The 21,641-nt window shown below is 48.6% G+C and overlaps 1 protein-coding gene across 3 annotated transcripts in view; it reads right to left on the bottom strand.

The window, feature by feature from the left end:
- Positions 1 to 21,641, bottom strand: part of QRICH2 (glutamine rich 2) — a 418,913-nt gene that overhangs the window by 183,759 nt on the left and 213,513 nt on the right. For all 3 annotated transcript variants that reach the window (XM_078654585.1, XM_078654584.1, XM_078654583.1), the window contains exons 5-6: positions 8,944 to 9,688; positions 8,692 to 8,786 (exon numbers count right to left, since the gene is read on the bottom strand). In XM_078654585.1, coding sequence (XP_078510711.1) covers positions 8,692 to 8,786; positions 8,944 to 9,688 — 840 coding nt within the window. The remainder of the gene's footprint in view (positions 1 to 8,691; positions 8,787 to 8,943; positions 9,689 to 21,641) is intronic.

The raw sequence follows: 21,641 nt of genomic DNA on the forward strand, positions 1-21,641 counted from the left end.
CATTTGAAGAGTAGGAATCCATTATTCGCTCACAATTCTGAACTTTCCTCTTGATTAGAAGAAGGAAATCCAGATTTAATGTGTTCATCACATGGATTACAATCACAGAAGGGCCTCAATAAGAAATGAAAGTATGTCTGAGTTGTTGCTAGAGGCAGTGGCCTTCAAAAAACGTAGGTCATAAGGAAATGGCCTTTTACCAACTGCTTACCAATAAAAGAGCTAATGTCTATAGTATTTGGGGTCAAAGTCACCCTTCAGGCAACATAATAATTAGCAAGCTATAATGGTCCTCTCCAAGCACTTCAGAGAATCTAGGGCATGATTTAGAGTATGCCAGACGGGTTAGTCTGTCACAAACATGATGGATATCCTTTCTGCCTTACTGCAAGTGCTGTAGAATTTTCCACACTTGTAATAATGCAGACGGGATATTGATGACATTTGTGACAGGGTAACCCATCCGCCAAACACTAATTCAGGTGCCTAGCCATCTCATTTCGTGGGAATACTTAGTGCAGGCAACAGGCTTTGTACAGCAGTACAAAGAAGCAGTGGTGGGGTAAGGGATGTGCCAGGAGCTTCTAAAGGCTTTGGCACAGAAAGAGAACCTCACCCCAGCACAGACATTTCACAGCTCGCAGCCATGCCTAACCTCTCTGCCTGGCCTCAAGACAGCATCAAGTATCGGAGAAAATTATGAGCATCATTGGAAGCACCTCTCTCATTTATGTGGAAGCTTCTAGTTGTGCGTCAAAAACTAAAGTACTAAGCAACAAGGAATGTGGGAATACTTGGAAGAAGCCCAAGGAATCCACAATAATGTTGATTATATAATTAGAGTAAGCTATCCCAGGGTACTAATACTAGAAGAGTAACATTACAACTGCTAGATGTTGGTGCATGGACTTCCGAGGAAGACCATAACTTCAGACACTCAAGATGCACTCACTACAGGGCTGGATCATGGCTCACAATGTGACCACGGGCTCAGAAACGTCTCTCTTTGCTAAACTAGTAAGACCGTCTTCTAGGTTTTTAAGAAAGGTGGCATTCCTTAATCTAGTATACATATCCTCCCTCCCTGCCCTTTGTCAACCGGCATGTCTCAGGCAGAGAGATACATCAGACACTATCCAAAGGACTCAGATAGCACATCTTGCTGTGATTAAGTAGTTACTCTACTGTGATAGCAGAAAACATACTGGTCTATTACTTCCACTTCCAAAGCCTGTTATGTCTAGTAATCTACATGCCTGGGTTTCTGCTGCTGCACATTGACTGGACACAGAGGCTTCACTAGAAATAGCTATAAGAGGCCCCCTGGTGGAGACTTCATGATATTGGCCAAAGAGTCAAGAATGAAGAACTATCAAGGTACATGATAGCCTGTCAAAAACATTCAACAGTCCCACACATGTGTTGCTTTACACAACAACTTATGAATGTATGTAAAGCACAAGTTACTACTTGTGTAATGATATATCTGTGTGAGACAATAGTTAGTGATAGAATCTTTCCTTAGAATATCCACAGGCGTCAGACTGGATCTGGAATGTTTTGCTTACCAGTACCCCTGCGCGTCAGTAGGTGGCGTCCTGCGGCTCCGCGTCCGTCGCTGGCCTCGTATGCGCTGAAATGACGTCACGGAGACTACTTAGAAGCCACCCATGCTCGCTGGCGTCAGTTCTGTACACGACATTCTGGGCCAGGAACGCAGAGCCGTGCAAGATAATGACCGCTGGTGCATTGAAACTAGGGCCCTGAAAGGGATGAACTTAACTCTAGTAATCAGTTTGGAGAACGAGGAGGATGGGAGGGGCAGTAAGGAATCTATCACTAACTAATGTCTCAAAGATATATCGTTACACAAGTAGTAACTTGTGCATCTGAAAGAGACGCGTTGGTGATAGATTCCTCACCTTAGAATAGATACCCCAGCAATACCAAACCCGGTGGTGGGTCTGCGAACAGAATTACACCAGAAAGTCACGGAGAACAGAACGGCCAAAGAAGCTGTCTCTCTGGACTTGACTGTCAAGGCAGTAATGCTTTGTAAACGTGTGCAGCGAGGCCCATGTAGCTGCCTGACAAATATCCTGCAAGGGAACGCCGCGTACCAAGGCAGTAGTGGCTGCCGTGGCCCTGGTGGAATGGGCACGCAGCCCCACAGGAGGCTCCTTCTTAGCCAACGAGTAGCAGGCTTTGATGCAGAGAACGACCCACCGAGAGATGGTCCGTTTGAGCATGGCCCAATGTTTTTTGGCACCCACATAGCCAACAAAGAACTGGTCTTCCACCCGGAACTACTGATGCGCTTCAGATAGAATAAGAGCGCACGTTTCGGGTCCAGACGGTGGAGCCTCTTTTCCTCTTTCGAAAGATGCGGAGGCGTAAGAAGGTGGGCAAAGTGATGGTCTGCCCGATGTGGAAGGGCGTAACGACCTTTGGCAAGAAGGAAGGACAGGTCCTGAGAAACACCTTGTCCGGATGAACAGAAAGGAAAGGAGGTTTAGAAGAAAGGGCCTGGAGCTCACTTACCCTTCTGGCAGAAGTGATAGCTACCAGGAAAGCCGTCTTTAGAGTAAGAAGACGCAAAGGACAATTATGAAGAGGCTCAAAGGGAGCGCACATCAGATATGTCAAGATGAGGTTACTGTCCCATTGAGGCATTATGAACGGCACAGGAGTAAATGTGTGTGTGATGCCTTCCAGGAAACGGTTAACAACCAGGGACTTAAAAAGAGAAGGCTGATCAGGGAGCTGCAGAAAAGCTGAGATGGCAGAAAGATAACCATTGATAGTGCCCAGAGCAGAGCCCTGCTGGGTCAAGAAAAGAAGGAACAGGAAAACTTCGGAAAGAGGGGCAGAAAGCGGACCCACAGACTTATCTGTGCACCATGCCACATACTTGTTCCACCTGCAGGCGTACACCGTTTTAGTGGATGGACGCCTGGCTGTCAGAATGACATCACATACTTTGGGGGGGGGAGGTCGAATGCCGTCAACTGTCGCTGCTCAATCTCCATGCATGTAGGTGGAGGCTGGACAGGTTCGGCTGGAGGACCGTCCCCTGCTGCTGCAACAGAAGATCCTCATGAAGAGGCAGTCGGATCGGGGGATCGATCGCCATGCTGAGTAGCTCGGGATACCAGTATCTTCGTGCCCGATCTGGAGCCACAAGGATAACTTGGATCCGGTCATGTCGAAATCTTCTTCAGCACTCTGGGCCAAAGTGGTATAGGCGGAAAGGCGTACAATGGACCGCAACTCCACTGGCAACGAAAAGCATCGCCGAGCGAGTGCCGCCTTGGAAATTCCAACGTGCAGAACTGATGACATTGCGCGTTCTCTTCTGTGGTGAATAGATCTAACCAAGGCTCTCCCCACTGCAGAAAGAGACCTTGCGCCACGTCCGAGTTCAGACGCCATTCGTGAGACTCTGTCCATCACCACCCCTTGTTGTAAATAATTTGTCCACCCTAAGCGTGGAAGGGTATACTCAGATGTGAGTCCCTTGCTCATTGCACCATCAGGATTCAAGCAAGCCGGGCCGAAGACGACTGAAATGCCAGAAACCGGTCCCCGGAAGCTTGTTTCCTTCCCAGTGTAAGAATTGGCTTTTGTAGTCTGGTCTGCCCTGTTCCCATGATGCACTGGGCCAGGGACAGACTAATTTGCATACAGCCAGGTTCTGAAACTGGGATGGTGCAATGAGCTAAAAAACGGTGTTGGATTTAGCCCTGATCTCTTGACTGGGTGAGAGTACTCTGCTTAATTCAGAGACTCTGTCCATCACCACCCCTTGTTGTAAATAATTCGTGATCCATCAAGCACCGGCGGCTGAGTTCGTCCGCCCTGGCGTTCAGAGAGCCTGCCAGGTGTTGTACCACCAAGGTAATGCCTTGATGTTTCAGCCATGTCCAGAGGCGCAGAGCCTCCTGACATAGGGTCCACAACCCCACCCCACCCTGTTTGTTGCAATACCACATGGCGGTGGTGTTGTCCGTGAACACCTGCACCACACTTCCTAGGACAGAGGGAAGGAATCCCTTCAGTGCAAGTCGGATCGCCCAAAGCTCCAAAAGGTTGATATGGAGCTGGGACTCTGCAGGAGACCAGAGGCCTCTGATCTCCGCCTCTCCCAAGTGGCCTCCGCATCCCAAGAGGGACGCATCAGTCACCACTATGTGCTCCGGTTGGGGAAGGGAGAGGGATCTGCCATTGACCCAATCGCGATTCGGGAGCCACCACTGCAAGTGTCGTGCAGTGCCCTCTGAGATCTGGACATGATCGGACAGGTTGTCCTGATGCTGCGCCCACTGGAACTTCAGGTCCCACTGCAGAGCCGACATATGCCATCTGGCATGTTGCACTAGCAGAATGCCATCAGGCCCAGGAGCCAGTGGGTCATCCTGACTGAAACCCGGGATAGAGGCTGAAGGATCGGAATCATAGCCTGAATATCCCGGACTCGCTGCTCGGGAGGATAAACCCGGAACCGTGTCGAATCCAGAACAGCTCCAATGAAGGGGAGGTTCTGAGAGGGACTCAGGTGTGACTTCGGCACATTGATGGAGAACCCCAGCAAATGCAGGAGATCGGCTGTAGTCTGAAGGTGGGAGACGACTGCCTGGGGCGAGCCCGCCTTCAACAACCAGTCGTCGAGGTAGGGGAAGACTGACACCCCTAACCTGCGCAGATGAGCAGCAACCACCGCCATCACTTTCGTGAACAAGGCCGAAGGGGAGCACGGCAAACTGAAAATGCTCCTGGCCTACCGTGAATCGCAGGAAACGCCGGTGGGCCGGCAGGACGGGGATGTGAAAATATGCATCCTGCAAGTCCAACGCTACCATCCATTCTCCAGTTTCGAGGGCAACCAAGACCTGAGCCAGAGTCAACATCTTGAACTTTTACTTCCGGAGGAAGCGATTGACATCCCTGAGGTCCAAAATGGGGCGCAAACCCCCTTTGTCCTTCTTGGGAACCAGAAAGTAGTGGGAATAACAACCATGTCCTACTTCTGGCCCAGGAACACGCTCGATGGTCCGTTGGCCATAAATTCCTGCTGGAGAAGCGCAAAGTGATCCCCCGACATGCGGTGGAACCGAGGTGGCATTGCCGGGAGTTAGACTCAAAGGGTAGGGAGTAGCCCCTATGGACGAGCTGCAGCACCCACTTGTCGGACGTGACAGAACGCCAATGGGGGAGGTGAAGATGAATCCTGCCATCCACTGCCGTGGGTTGCGACATGAAGCTCAGACTAAGAAGGCTTCGAGGTAGACGTCGCGGGCGGAGGTGGACTGAACATCACGCCGGCCCCCGGAGCGCCCTCGGCGGCCTCCACGCCCATGGGCACGCTGAGTCTGGTTCTGCGCAGGCTTTTGACCGAATGAACAGGCAGGGGTGCCTCTGTCATTGCCACAAAAGGAATGAAACATAGAAGTGGCCAGGCGCGTGGTGGAAAGGCCCAAGGTCTTGGCCATAGCCCAAGAGTCTTTAAAACGCTCCAGTGCTATGTCGGCCTTATCACCAAACAGGAGAGTGCCATCAAATGGCATGTCTATGAGCGAGCTCTGGACATCCAGGGAGAACCCAGTGGACCTTAACTAGGCGTGGCGCCGAAGTGCCACGGTCGTGGAAATTGCCCTACCGTGGGAGTCTGCGGTGTCCAAGCCACAACGAATGGCGAATCGAGCCGCATCCTTACCCTCAGCCACAGCCTGAGACAGCCCAGTTGGACCTCCTCCGGGCACTGAGGCAACACCTCAGCCACGGAATCCCACACCGCATGGGAATAGCGGCCCAGGAGACATGCAGTGTTCACAGACTGCAGTCCTAAGCTGGCCGAAGAGAACAACCACTTGCCAAACTGCTCCGATCTTTTAGAGTCCTTATCTGGTGGAGCCATGGGATAGGGACTCCGAGACCTAGAAGTTGAATGACCAGATATTTGGGTGTAGGATGAGTGGTCAGCGGTATCCACGGCGGCGGCACCAGGGCTCGAGCCGGCAGCATGGAACCTCTTGGCGCCGATGCCAGAGCCAGGGGCGCAGGATCCTGCAGCGCCGGGGCCGCTGGCAGCGCTGGGGCTGGATCCGCCAGGGGAGCCGACGGACCAGCAGGATCCAGTCAGGGGACCGCGGGGCCCAAAGGCACACCGGCGGGAGCCCGAGGCCTATACATGCGGTCCAGAGCAGCAAGGAATTCTTGCATTTGTGCAGGAGCCGCTGACGGACCCGGGTAAGGCGGGTAGGCCGCGGGACTCCCAGGCTCCAAAGGAGCCGCAGGGGTGGAGCCCCTGTCCCCCTCGTCCGCATCCGAGGACCGACGGGGGGACATTGGAGAGTGAAAACGCTTCTTCGACTTCTTTTTGTGCCGTCTCTTACCCGAATCCGAGGGTGAAGAGGAGTGGTGGTGACGGCTCAGCGAGTGGTCATGGGAACGACCCCTAGATTTCGAACGGTGCGGGGATGAGTGCCAAACTTCAAGCAACTTCCTGCGCGATGTTACCTAAAGGCCTTCGGGGCGATAGCCTTACAGTCCAGACAGGACCGGGAGTCATGGTGGCGCTCCAAGCAGTAGAGACAGACGCCATGGGGGTCCGCCACAGACATATTGCGACGGCAGACCCCGCAAGACTTAAAACCAGGCATCCCTACTAGCACCAGAGAAAACCAACATGTGACAAAAGTCTCAAAAAGATAGTAAAAACATGACTGGGATATGTGCTCTAACCAGATCTGCGCTTACTGGCGCAGAAAAAGAAAGAACGGACACCAGCGCGCATGGGTGGCGCCTAAGTAGTCTCTGTGATGTCATCTCGGTGCATACACCAGCGACAGACGCAGAACCACAGGACCCCACCTACTGACGCACAGGGGTAATGCTAAGCAAAACTTTCCGGATCCAGTCTGACGCCTGGGGATATTTCTAAGGTAAGGAATCTATCACTAACGTGTCTCTTTCAGATTCAATATTCAGTCATTCTGGAGCATGTAGTACAGGAGAAAGAGTACATATGTGTACAATAAAGGCTACTGCAGTTTTGGTTAATCTCCTCCCAAGGGATGTGCTTTTACTTGTGAAAAACGAAAGAAAAAGAAAAACATATCTTCCTTGTGATTCTGGGACTGGTCATTCCACTGCCTCATTCCCTTTTGTGAAATGTATGCATCACAGAAACGATTGGATCACCCCTGACAATACTCTGCCCATTAAAAGTGCTGGCAGCATCATACACAAGCATCCAACAGCATGTCTGAGCCTTGCTCATGTTTCTCCATCCACAGCATCCAGATCCAACATGTTTCTTTCCAACATACAAAGCTGCCGCAGGCTGTCTGATAGTGGAGAATAGCCGGGTTGGTGTTGTAAAAGAAGGAGGGCAAGAACTAAGAGTACCATAATCACCAGGAAGATTATTTTTCCATACTCATCGTTCCTGCTCTCCAACCTTCCCAATTAGCTGGATATCTGATTTCACTTATGAATGCTTTGAGGGAGTAAGGGGAGAGAGCATATACCCAAGCATTTTCAAGCCAACAAACTGCCCATAACTTCCTGCCAGATCAAACAAGCTGCCACAACTTCATGGATGAAAACCATGTTTCCTAGAAGACCCATCCAGAATGAAATGCTTGCAAAGAGCACAAGAGGTGGCCAGCATTGCTGTCCTACGCATATCTGCAATGTGAGTGTTTTTTTGGAATACCAGTGATGGTGCCTTTGGTCTATTGGAATGATCATGTAGTCTCTGAGGAGTTTGAACTAATATATGATTTTGAAATGCAATGGATCATTCACCAAGCTCAATTCTGACAAAACAGAGATCTTGGCTGTGGGTGGAAGTGTGGATCTCTGGACCCATGATCACTTATCCTGCTCCTCCTAAAGTAGTGAAGAATGTAAAAATTCATTCTACTGTTCAGCAAGATAACTAGGCCTTTGTATTACTGTCAGCTTGCATCTTCATACTGAATAAACCCCGGAACAGACTGTCATCTGCCGTCAATATTGGCCTTTTCTTGGTTAAGATTTCACTACTGCAATGTCACCTAATTGGGCCTGGTGATCACTCTCTCCTAAAAAACTGCAAATTGTTAAAGAAAAATACTGCAAGGATACTAACCAATACCCCTAGATGTAGCCATGACACACCAATGTTTAAAAGCCTTCACTGGTTACTTATTCAAACCAAAGTTTCTTTTAAATTCCTAGCACTGTACAGAGGGTTCAGCATACCAAATCCCCTAAACTTCTGCAAAATGTCCTGATTCTTTGCTTTAAGGAAACTAGGCTTGGGGATGTTTTTCACTCTGGCCCCTTTTCTGTGGAACTTACTACCTTCACATTTGAAAAGGCTTCCTTGATTCCTCTTCTTATCCTTTTTTGTAAGCACCTTAAAATTGGACTAGTAAACCAGTTAGATGTACATGTGGGCTCCCCTGAGCTGTGTTCAGACAACTCCTAACTAGTTGCATAGCTTATATGAAATATACCCATCCCCCACTGGTTTAATTTGTGTTTCTCTGCACAGAGCTACTTGCTGAATAAAATCCTCAGTCAGATGCTGATGGAACCCCTGAACCCACACCTTGTAAACAAGATGGGTTGCATAGACATTTCAGTGAAGGAGGTTTTGTATTCACGAGAGCTGCCCACATAGAGACACCCTAATCTTGTTACCTTTTGCCTGTCTTCGTGCGTCTCTTCCAGGTTTTTCTCGAAAGTTGCAAGTCGTTTATCCAGGTCATCCGGGAGCTTAGACAGTCTGTCTTTCGCTGCATCAATAGAAAACAAGATGTGATCGCCATCTTACTAGTGTTTGAGTACAGATATGAAACGCAATGACACTGCCCATTTCTCATCAGATAGACCAGTCTCATAAAAACAGCTAAGGCGGGAGTGGGCCTGAAGGAGAGGCCTGGATTCACTTACCCATGTCAGTGATTTGCTTCATGTGCTTCAGCTCTGAGCGGTCAGCCTTCTTTTGGTCAAGAGCATCAATCAGCTGCTTCAGTAAGGCCGTCTGGTCGCTCAGACCACCAAGGTTACGGAGAGCCTCAACAGTGTCGTTGTAGCGCTCAGAGATACTGTTGGCCCTGGAGAGGCTTGCGTCAGATCGAGATCCTTCTGCAGGGCTGTGGCCTTGCTCTGTCCCTCTGGGGCTGCCATGATCTGAGGCAGAGGTATGTTCGGAGCGATGAGCTGGATCTGCCCCTGTTGCCTGCTGAGTTCCTGGAGCAGCCCCCGGGGCTCCGGGAGCAGAACCAGGGGCTCCTGGAGCAGTACCTGCGTTTCCTGGAGCAAGGGTTCCAGGAGCAGTACCTGCAGTTCCTTGAGCAGTACTTGCGGTTCCGGGAGCAGTACCTGCAGTTCCTTGAGCAGCACCTGCGGTTCCGGGAGCAGTACCTGCGGTTCCTGTAGCAGTACCTGCAGTTCCTGGAGCAGTACCTGCTGTTCCTGGAGCAGTGCCTGGAGCAGTACCTGCAGTTCCTGGGGCAGTACCCGCAGTTCCTGGAGCAGTACCTGCGGTTCCTGGAGCAGCACCTGCAGTTCCTGGAGCAGTACCTGCGGTTCCTGGAGCATGAGCTTGGGTTCCAGGAGCATGACCTTGGGTTCCTGAAGCTGCTCCAGAGCCTGTTTGTATCCCTTGGCCAGAGACTACCGATGTTGGGGAACCCTGCAGATCAAGCAAAAGGAGAACAATACGTTGATGGCATGAGATTAGATGATGGGTACAGTTGCACGTCCTTTCAGTTCAAAATATTCTGCAAGCTTTAAGGGGTAGTCATTTAATTTTTCATATCAAACATCTATTATTGCATGTACATAACTACATTGTATTACAATAGGGATATTTACAAAATAGAATGATATATGCAAGTTTCATAATGAGCATTAGCAAGGCTACAACCTTTACAACCCAGTTCATTTGCTCCAACCTAGACCTTCAGTGACCATTTGTGAAAGTGTAAAAAAAACAGCAAAAACAGACTTGCAAAGCCACCTAAAGGACAAGTTACCTACCTTTGCTAATGCCTTATCTGGTAGAGACAGTATCTAGCCGCAAAGTATTTACCTTTGAATTTCCCAGGCGTTAGACTGGATCTAGAAGATGTTTCTTTAAGCAATGCCCCTGCACAGCGGTAGGTGGCGTCAGTCGGCTCTGTGCGACATCAACTGTTGCGTCCATGCCAGAAGTGAAGTCTGCGTTACCTATGTAGGCACAACCTCGGCGTGCTGACATCAATTATTTTTCACAACTTTCCATGCCAGAAACGCTGAGCCATGAAGAGTACAGATATTGGTGTGCTTGAAAAAATTAGGGCCTTGAAGGAGAACAACCATGACCCTAGAAACTTGGCCGCAGTGTGTGGAGGGATCTGTGGCTAGATACTGTCTCTACCATATAAGGTGTTACCCAAGGTAAGTAACTTGTCCATATGATTGAGACATCTAGCCGCAGACTCCTTACCTTTGAATAGATACCCAAGCATTACCATCCCCGGTGGTAGGCTGCGGATAACTTCTAAACTAAAATGTACTGCCGGACTGAATGGGCGCAGTGCCTTTGCTTGCGGACCTGAATGTCCAGGCAGTACTGTTTGGTGAACATATACAGGGATGCCCACGTCCCTACCTGGCAGATGTCCAGGACTGGGACTCAACGTGCTGACTCATTAGTCGCAGATTCTATTTTATGGAATGAGCTCGTAAGCCTTCAGGAGACTGCTTCTTTGCCAAAGTGAAGCAGATTTTGATGCAGTGAATGCCCCTTCGAGAGATGGTCTGTTTCTAACCGCCCGACCTTTCTTCACACCAACATGCCCCACGAAGAGTTGGCTGGAAGTCTTTAGTGCGGTCATGATAGAACGACAACGCTCTTTTGGGTCCTGATGGTGGAGACTCTCTCCTTCCTTAGAGGGATGTGGAGGAGCATAGAAAGTAGTCAAGGAGACCGACATCCCTCATGGAAAGATGTTACCACTTTCGGGAGGAAAGAGGCTCTAGTGTGAGTCAAGAAGTCAAGAAGGGGGGTAATAGAGCCTGCAACTCGCTCACCCTCCTGACAGGTGTGATTGCAACTAAAAAGGCTGTTTTCATTGTGCGCAGCCGAAGGGGGATATTGTGCAGGGGTTTAAAAGCAGCACATATGAGGAAGGTGAGAACCACATTGAGATCCAACTGAGGCATAATGATGGGGCAAGGTGGAAATATATGTACAAGGAGTTTAAGGAATCTATGTACAATGGGTGACTTAAATAAGGAGGGTTGGTATGGCCGAGGAGCCAAATGACGCAGTGTTGCCTGCCAGAATACAAGCAGCTTTTGGGCCAACTCCCTCAAAGCCTTCGAAGACATGATCCGGCAGTTGGAACACGACTTTCAGTCTTGGTTGTACTCCACACACCACAGGCAAAGCAAATGCGGGTCCGTCACAGACATGGCCCTGTGACAGGCGCCACATGGGTTAAACCCGAAGTCTTCCTAGACATTAATTCCTACACATCAAAAAAGGGTCGACAAAAAGTTAAAATAATCTTGTCAAAAAGTGACACTGGGCAGCTCTCTTCACAGATAAGCGCTTGACTGGCGGGGAAAGAAAAGAACTTACTTCAACGCGTGGATCTGACGTCTATATAGGTAACGCGGACGTCACTTCTGACAGGGACGACGCCGTGTTGCTGACCTCGCGCTGGGCCCACCAACGCCACCTACTGACGCCCCAGGGTATTGCTTGAAGAAACATCTTCCAGATCCAGTCTGATGCCTGGAAAATTCCAATTTAAGGAATCTGTGGCTAGATGTCTGTATCGTTAAGTGTTATTCCCATGCAGAATACATAAATAGCCAAATCCTCCTTCACACTATAATATGGCAAATGCTCAAAGGATATAACAAAAAAATAAATGATTGCTTGAAATTAAATTGAAGTAGCTGACTGCAGGTAAGCAAAAGGCAGTTCCATAAACAAAGACAAAAAATAATAATAAAAAAAGAGTTGACCTTTTTGTGTGTTTTTGACAATTAGATCAAAGGAGTTCAAGAAGCAGCAAATCAGAGTTGCATAGCCAATACAGAACAGGCAGCAAACATATCGCCTATTCCGCAAGCACCACTCAGACTCTAGTGGTAGCCATCACTGTGCTGAAGACCAGGCCGACTAATCCGCCCCTCTGTTTGCCATCAGCTGTCCAACCACCACCCTCATTCGTGCCCAACCCGGCGCACCTTTGTGTCCCACCCCTTGCCTTCCACGGACATGGGCAAAGTAGACCTCGAAACAGAGGAAACTGCCATTCGAGAAGAAAGCAGGTGGAACTGACCCCACCAGTGGCAATATGGCTGAGGGGGTGACTCTGCATGCCCTCCCTAGGTCCCTGGACTGGGTGATGAAGCACTGATGGCAGAACTCCGGGCCAGATTCAAAGCACTGGATACATGACTTGATGCCTTAGACAGGAGACTGGACACGATGGGGTCCAGAATAGACAAGCACGACACACAGCTGGACACAGCTGAGGGCAGAATTTCGGATTTGGAAGAGGGATCGGCCAGGCAACCAAACACCTGGAAAGGATGGAAAAAGTGCTTAAGACCATCGCCATGAAGAACAAAGACTTGGAAGCCAGGGGAAGGCGCAATACCATATGAATAATAGGTATTCCAGAATCAATGAGCGCTGGGCTGCTCTATCCTGACTTCACAGCAATGGTACAGGAAGCCTGTCGAAAGTTCTGAGCCAAAGTTGCTCTTTGTAAGGCTGGTCTGAAGTACGGGATGCTCTACCCTGCATATTTGAAGGTGGATGTTGATGGCAGATCTAGGGTCTTTGACGCCCCGGCCAAGGTGCAGGAGTTTCTCAGACATTGTTCGAACACTGCCCAGTTGCATAGATCGCCTACCCGGATTGATCGCCTCGTTTGCCAGACTCTGGTGCCAGGTCTGAACTGTTCTCCGCAAATTGAAATCCCCACCGCAGGTCAACGTAGTGATAAGTATTTAACTTATTTTTGACTTGCTCCTCTCACTGACTCTTAAGGGTCCGCTTGGATTATGGCCCTCACAATCTGCTTCCATGAGACTCTTTTCAGGCCCGGGGATTAGTTGTAGAATTGCCTCTTCCTTGTGCTTTGGCACCTCTTTATGGTTTATCTGCTTTGACTGTTGCAACGTTTTCTCATGTATCTCACTGGGAATTTTTCCCCTACGTAAAGGGTATGGAGATGGGTGGGGGGGTGGGGTTACTTTAGGTTAATGCCTTTTCTTTCCTCTCACTTTCTATGTACCAAGCCTAACACTATGTCTTGTGATCAACTACACAGAATTGTTTGAGAATATCATTAATACCACGTAACACTAGCCATAATGAGAAAATCACCCTGATGTCCTGGAACTTTCGGGGGCTCAATGATAAGCGCAAACGTAAGCAGGTGGTTCATTACTTGCAACGCCATCAGGCGGATATAGCCTTTCTACAGGAGACGCACCTTCTCCCTCACACATCTCCAAACTTTTCCGCCAATTGGGGTTCCAACAGGTACTTTGTGGGTTACAGCACCTACTCAAGGGGGGGTCTCAATACATTGTGCATAAGCGTCATCCATTTAGAACGGTTGCAGTGCATTCAGACCTGGCAGGCAGGTACATATTGGTGAAGGGCTGGCTCCTTGACCATAGGATACTCCTGGTTAACGTCTATGCACCCAATATAGACAGCCCATCATTTTTTATTGAGCTCCACTCCCGCATTGACGCAATAGGAGCTGATCACATCTGCATTGGGGGTAATCTTAATATTCTCCTAAACCCCAGACTAGACAGCACTGCCACCTCATCTGATACAAAATCCAGGGCTAGAAGAACACTCTCCACACTGATTGATGCTGTTAAGCTAACAGATGCGTGGCGTCATATGCACTCAGATGCACTCACATACACACACTACTCTGCCCCTTAGAACACTTGGACCCGCCTGGACTACTGGCTACTTACTCCCAGCGTTGCTATTTGGTTGAGTTGAGTCACCCACCTCCCATCACACATTCTCAGATCATGCTCCTGTGGTGCTTGGGGGCCGGGGACAGATGGGGCAGTGGCGGTTACCTGAGATGGCCCTCCGAGACTCAGATTTTGAAGTAGAGCTGTATGCAGGTGTGGAGGAATACTTTGAACTTAACTTAAACACTGTGGAGTCCAAAGCCTACATCAGGAGGATATGCATTTCTAAAATGCTGGTATAGTGAAGGATCTCCGCGGCACACTAGTGGGGATCGTGGCCAAGTTAGCACCCTGGACGCATCTCATGAGGCTCCTCGTTCCAACCCCGACCTTCGACTTAGAGCGATATTGTTGACGGAATTTCAGGAGACGGCAGAAAGGGAGGGTCACTTTCTAGGGAAATATGCCAGATGGTAAGGGGATGGCAAACGTCTTGGACGCACACTGGGCAGACTGATTCACCCTAATCGGGGACCTTCGTATATCACCAACCTGTGCGGCTTAAAAGGTGAGCTGAGTATTGACTTTGCGGGCAGCACCAACAGGGTACTTTCTTATTACCAGGACCTCTACAGAACCAGGGTCAATCCTGACCCGGTGGCCAGCAACGCCTATCTGGACGAGGAGGCCTTGGTCTGGCTGGAACAGGTGCACAGAGACTTCCTAGCTGAGCCCTTCACGGTCAACAAAGAGTCTCAAGCAATTAAAGACATGCACGGCTCAAAAGCACCCGGCCTGGATGGGTTCCCCGGCTGTTTCTATAAGGTTGTTAAAAACACTTTAGCCCCGCACCGCATTGATTTATTTCAGGAAGCTATCGAGATGGATGAACTACACCCCACGCTGCAAGAAGCGGTTGTCACGCTCCTTCCCAAAGCCGGCAAATATCCGCAGCAGTTTGAATCCTACAGGCACCTCTCACTTTTGATTATAAAATTTTAGCGAAAATGCTAGGTAATAGACTCTCCCTGATCATTGATAAGATGATATCGCTTACGCAGGTGGGTTTTATCCCACGCAGGTCTACCACACTGAACCTGCACACTTTGTTCGCTACCCTCCACAGAGTCAATTCTTCTCTTCCTAAATGGAGCACTCTCTCCCTCTTTCAAATTATCAAGGGGGACCAGACAGGGCTGCCTCCTCTCTCCACTCTTCTTTATAATTGTGATGGACCCGCTTGTCCATCATCTCTTATATAAACACTCCCACAGGGGCATTAAATGTAATACTGGCACTCTATTGCTAACACCTTATGCCGATGACGTTATCCTCTACATGAGGAACCCAGACGACAACTTAGAGCCAATCCTTTGTGAATTTACTTGCTAAGGTGCCCTGTCAGGCTTGCAAATTAATTGGGACAAATCCAAGATTTTTCCTTTAACGGAGGCCCAATGTAATTGTACTTCGGAGTGTAGGAGAGTAGGGTCTGCTTCCTATGGTCACCCCCACTTTTTGCTGTGATTCTCTGGTTTTTCGACTTTAGTGTGGCTGTGGGCCTGCTAATCAGACCCACAGCCCAGCTGTTCTCTCTCTAAATTGATACCATGCACTTTAGGTGCATACCAGATTGGTTACTGGGTTACCCTAGTGATCCCCTGTATAATGTACCATAGGTACCCAGGGCATAGGTGCACCCTAGGCCTACCAGGGGCTGCAGCATGTATTGTGCCACACCTGGTTTGCCTTCCAAACTGACACCACAGGTCTGTTCACACAGCCTGGGTAAGGTGGTGTAATCACCACTTACTTAGATATAGTATACCTATATCTACCTTTATATATTGACACATATACACCTATAAGCCACTCCTATGGTAGGCCTCGACAATCCTGGAGGCAGAGTGCTTGATTTTATGTGCAAGGGTGCTCTGGCATGAGCTTAGCCCCTGTGCAGCTTTCGGAACCATCTCCTTATAGCTGTTCTATGATATAGTCATACCATATGCTCTTAAGTGCATTATAATCCTCGCGGTTAATGCTAACTTTGGTTTGGCTTTATCAAAACATGTCGTGTAAGGTGTCAAACACTTTGGAATACTACCCCCCCCCACCAATTCTGGCGGCGGGGGTAGTATTCCACCCTTCTAGATGGAAAAGACATGTAAGTTACTGCTTTACCCGGTTAAAGTTAAACAGAGCCTCAGTAACACAAAATGGATGCTGCTGCCACAGACACGAGTCTGACCTCCTGTTGCTGGGGGAAACTCCAGCAAGGGTGGCCTGGACAATAGGTTTCCTGTCCAGGGAGGAGCCAGCACCTCTCCAGACAGGGGTTTTGTGTATTTGGGCAGGGAGGGCTGCATTCAGTGAATGCATCTCGACACTGCCTGGGGCACACAAGGTGCTCCATGCATAGCCCGGTTCAAACCAGTTGCAGGGGCACTCCAGCCCCAGCTCTGGCGCAAAAATGGACAAATGGAAAGGGGTGTAACCACCCCCTTCTCAGGTCCACCCATAGAAGGGACCTAGTCAGGTAATCCAGCCCCCTTTCTTAGTATAAGTATAGGAGCTGTGTCCCCAGGACTTTAGATTATCCTGGATGAATCTTTGAAAGACATACCTTGGACCGTCGACATTCCATTCTGACTGGAAGATGGAAGACATCTCCCTTGTGGTCAAGGAGTGACCACCCTGTGCAAACAGGCACCAACAGCAACTTCGCCGGTCTGCAGTTTCAAGGCTCCCTTTGGAACCCGAAGACTCTGCGACTCAAGAACTGGACTTCCAGACTTCTCTGACCCCGATCCACATCCACAGCAAAGCTGAGATCCGTGGCGGACACGAGAGACGTGGGACCAGACATCTTGGACATCCTGCATTTTGCTACCTGCACTCCTTTACTGAAGACTCAGTAAGTTGTGCATTGGGGTACGAGAAGCCCCAGCCCCGAGCACCATTTGCACTGAAGCCCAGGCCCCCACACTCTGCGAGTGTCCCGTGGGCCCCGCCTTTGCATTTGAGCTTGACGTGTCTTCCCAGTTCCTTGCCCGTTGGCTGGTGAGCCCCCTGAAGACGCCATCTTGAATTTACTTTGCTTTCCTGGTTGCTCCAGGCTTGCTCCAGCTTCCCTGAAAAGGAGAAGCGCCACAGATCTTGCTGGTTTGCAACAGAGCCAATCTCGACATCGTGTGTGGGTTGCGGTTGCCAAGGCTTGTTGGGTCCAATACGGATACCGACACCGCAGTCATCTAGATCCATCATGGGACAGCTCAAATCAAGCGCCTGGTCATCGTCGATGCCTCCTGGACCTCGTGGCTGGAGAGACAAACTCACCTTCTTCACCTTCAAGCACCCGACATCGCCTGGTTCCTTCCTGGTACCTTGCTGTTCACTGGCTAGTGACCCAGACTCTGTCCCCTCTGCTTTCAGGTTCTTCACATCACCGATCCACCCTTGGATCTACCCGGACACTTTTCCACTGGTCGCCTGCAGCACTTCTTTGCAGCTCTCCATAGAAAACGACAACGAAACCCGACAGGGAAAAGACACCTATGCACCCGGCTTCCCTGGGTGAGGTAACACGAGTACTCCAGTGCTCCCGTGGGTCTTGACTCTCGATGTGTCCTAGTTTAAAAGGGTTCCTTCCTAGTCCATCCGGAAGTGTCCTTAAATTGCATATTTGTAACTTCTTCGTTTCCCATATAAAGTCAATGGTAACCCGTGTCTGTGTTTAGACACTGCATGTGTCTCCCGTGGGCCTCCTACTTCCTATCCTTTGGTTGTTTAGTGTAGCCCCAGCGATTCCACAGGCCCCAGGCCTGCTTTCTAACTCTGACGTGATATACTTATACCACTTTCTTAGTATATGGTTTGTGAGGCCCCTAGGGCATAACGTATACTGTGCAACTTATTGTATATTAACTGTGTGACTTGTATTGTATTTTCACCTCTGACCTCATAAAGAGTGCAGAGGGGTTGTGTTTAGATTAAATACATATACATTTGATATATACCTTGTGTGGTGTCCTTTCATTTGGTATTCAAGGGATTATATATGGTAAAACAACTTGCTTAACTCGCCTTCTGTAGTCTTAGCCTGAAGACTGCTGGTTCATGCTACCACTAGGATAGCTTTCTATAAGGTTGACTTTATAACCACCATCAATAAGGGTCAATTAGACTGGTGCAAGGTGCCCACTAGAACTAGTGGACATCATATGCCAGGCTAACTTCTCACACGGAGTCCCCACTTAAGTGGTGCGACGACTCAGTCAAGTATCTGGGTATCCACATTCACAGGGACCAATCACAAATCCTTCAACTCAACTATGGTTCAGCCATGGTAAAACTATCTGAAAACATTGAACCCTGGTTGAAACTCCCTTTGTCGATGGCCGGCAGAATGGCGTTAAATAAAATGGTTGTTCTCCCGCAATTATTATACCTTTTTCAGAATATCCCTATACCTTTGGACGGGAGCTTCTTTGCGACTGTTTGCTTGCAACTGTTGCGGCTGGTGTAGGGGGGAGGTCAACCCAGGATTAGCTGGGATGCCCTGACTCTGCCTTTTGAGCGCGGTGGATTTGGGGTCCCAAATCTGCGCATTTACTATTTGATTGCGCAACGTAGCTTCTCACGCAACTGGTTCCACGCAGACGCTCAGATCCCCTATCTTAGGCCTGAAGCGGACCTCGCTCTCTCCACCCCCCTTTCGGCATTGTTACAGGTGGGGTTGCCCCGAGATCCACAAGATTTGCAAACACTATCGACAACCAGTTGGGCAAGGAAACAACTGACCTTTGCAACCAGGGCGCCATTGGTACATTCCCCATCTCTCCCCTTGGCGGGGAACCTATGGATTCCCATCACTAACGTAGCTGTAGTACACCACACCCTAGCTAAATTTGACTTGGAAAGATTTGGGGGTCTATTCCTGAACAATCATGTCTTCTCTCGCTGTGAGAACACCCGTTTCACTAAGGCCACCTTTCTGGACCTGTTTCTATTGTGCTGGCTACAGAACGCACTGAGGTCCACAGTCCCGACATACCCGCTAGAACCACCTGACTTCCTTCCATTGACACTCCTAATCAAGGACGTCAGCGGAGATCACTTAATGTCAAAAATGTACAAAGCCACTATAGCACTCCTCCTGCTTAGGGATTTGAAACTAAGGCAGGAGTGGGAGTGCAACCTGAGAAAACCCCTCATAGACGTGCACTGGTGCTTTTGCTGTGAACATACCCGCAAAATCTCTTTTTACTACAGGCATACATTGTTACATTTCAAATACCTGCGGGGGGCATATGTTACGCCACGCATGGTCCACCGTGTGGACCCCTCCAGACCCCGCACAAGTCCCCGATGTAGGACCCCCATGGCTGATTTTGCACACATGGCATGGACTTGCACCAAAGTTGCTTATTTTTGGTGGAAGTGTATTTGAGGCGCTCTCGTCAATGCTGGATCAACCCCTCCTTCCATCTCCCCTCATGGCCCTACTGGGTTACGTTGGAGATCTCCCCAAGTCCTGCAGCCATTTTTGCGCAATGGCACTGCTTCCGGCTAAGAGGGAAGTCGAATGTATTGGGAGAATAAATGCTCCCCGACTCTGAAGACTTGGGTGTGTACAGCATGACTTACTACAAGACAAAATGCAAGTTGTATGCTCAGCTACAACCTCTCATGTCCCACCCCCTTGATATTTGGCAGCCTTTCAAAACTTACCTGTTGGCTCAAGCTTCGGTGAGCTCGCAAACTGATCCGGAACCCACTCCAGAGCTGTAATGTTGTATTTGTTTATTGAAAATGTCCTACATTGTAATGTACTCATGGAAAACGATGAAGCAAATTGTAATGGTATGACTGACATGTATAACTGTGTATCTATGATGTACTGACTGTCTTTGACGGAAAACTTTAAATAAAGGTTTTTAAAAAAAAGAAACAGCCGTTGTTTTGTAACTTACACATTGTCAAGTTCGCTACATTTCTATGAAATAAAAGAGCTCTCTGATCAATCTTCCTAGCGCCTATGATCAATTGCGGTGGAGTTGAGGGTTGGCTCTCAGAAGCACCAGCAGCAGTAGCGCGTTGCCACCATGCACATAAGCAAGAACAACACGCTGAGCAGGCGCATGCCAGTGTGGGAATTATCATTTCCAGCCTGTTTCAACAAATTTAGTTTGGGGTGTCAGTTTTGTCAGTATGCCGTGGAAATGAAAACCTCTGAGGCAAGTAAAATGAAATACATTGCATTTTTAATTACAGATACTGAGAGGGTAGTGGTAAAATAACGCTCACAGCCAGCGCAGAACCCCTATTCACAAAGGTGAAGTCCGTAGTAAAACATATGTTTACATCCAAATGTATGTTTTTTATGCCTGCCAGGAATTAACAAAGGGATTCCTGGCAGGCATAAACCCAGCTACGTGTGCGAAGCTCTCTGCCATAAATGTGGAGATCTTGGCATCCATAAATTTGAACCAAGGGTGAGCAATAGGGTGCTCCAGGATTGGGCATACCCATAAACTCATGTTTTTGTGGGCATTCCCAAATTCCGGTCTATTTCCTTTTATTCCTGGAAAGTGTCCTCCAGCATAGGGCTGGAATAAGTAATTTTCTATGCGAAAGGGAATGGATCACACTCAGATTTGCTGGGTGTTAGTGAATGGCTTTCTCCACGAGGAAAAGTATTTTCTGCACATACAAAGAAAACATTTCAAATCAATAATGCATTTACACAGGGGATCATATTCCTCCTATGAGGACATGTCTGAATTGGAGAACTCCACACAGCAGTAATAGGAACCTACAGGGGAAATAACATGACTTTTCCGAAAGCCTGGTGTAGCTTTACAGGCACACTCTTGGGAATGTTTGTGAATAGAAAACGTTGGAAAACTGCATTCAGGTGAAGGCAGAGACAGCCATCTGTATTTTTCATACTTAGTAATGAATGCCTCTATGGTGTTTTTGATGAAAATGTGTTGGTTTAAGAAAACAATACAAAATCAATTGTGAATGGTTTCAGGTTCAGGGAGAAAGAAACTATCCAACTCTCAACTCTACCTTGAAAGTCACCAGAGGGCACGTTGTCTCTAAAAGATACACAGGTATCATCTGCATAAATGTACATGGAGATATCACTTCAATCCAGCAGATCTAGCAGAAGCTCCATAAAGACATTAAACAAGGTTGAAGCTCGACTTTAAACCTGGGGCACATTCCTAGGCTAAGAAACGGGGAGGAATGGTTGGATTCAATATTACATTAACTAATTTTACCCAGTGAAGAAGGATCAAAACTGCTAAGCGTGATGGATAAAATATAGAACAGCGCACAGGGGAGGACTCTGGCAAATGCTGCTGAGAAATTAAGCTGGACAATGAGTCAACTATCTCAATCATCCAGAATACAAGGGACATTATGATCAATGTGATATGTGGCTTTCTTGAACTACAGAGAGTGAGAATAAGAACAGCTTAAGAAGCAAACACCTAATATGTACACGATAGCTCTAGAATTGTGCCCAGGAAAAGAAGGGCAGTAAGCAGGTGCAAGATTTGAAGGTCAAAGTTATCCAAAGAGTATTCCTTCAAAAGAGGTGATATGTGGAAAGCTTTATGACTGTAAGGAAATGTGATCTGGTATAAAGAACAACTTGACAATGGAAATAATGTGTA

This window comes from Lissotriton helveticus, chromosome 7 (assembly GCF_964261635.1).
Source record: "Lissotriton helveticus chromosome 7, aLisHel1.1, whole genome shotgun sequence".
Classification (NCBI taxonomy): Eukaryota; Metazoa; Chordata; class Amphibia; order Caudata; family Salamandridae; genus Lissotriton; species Lissotriton helveticus.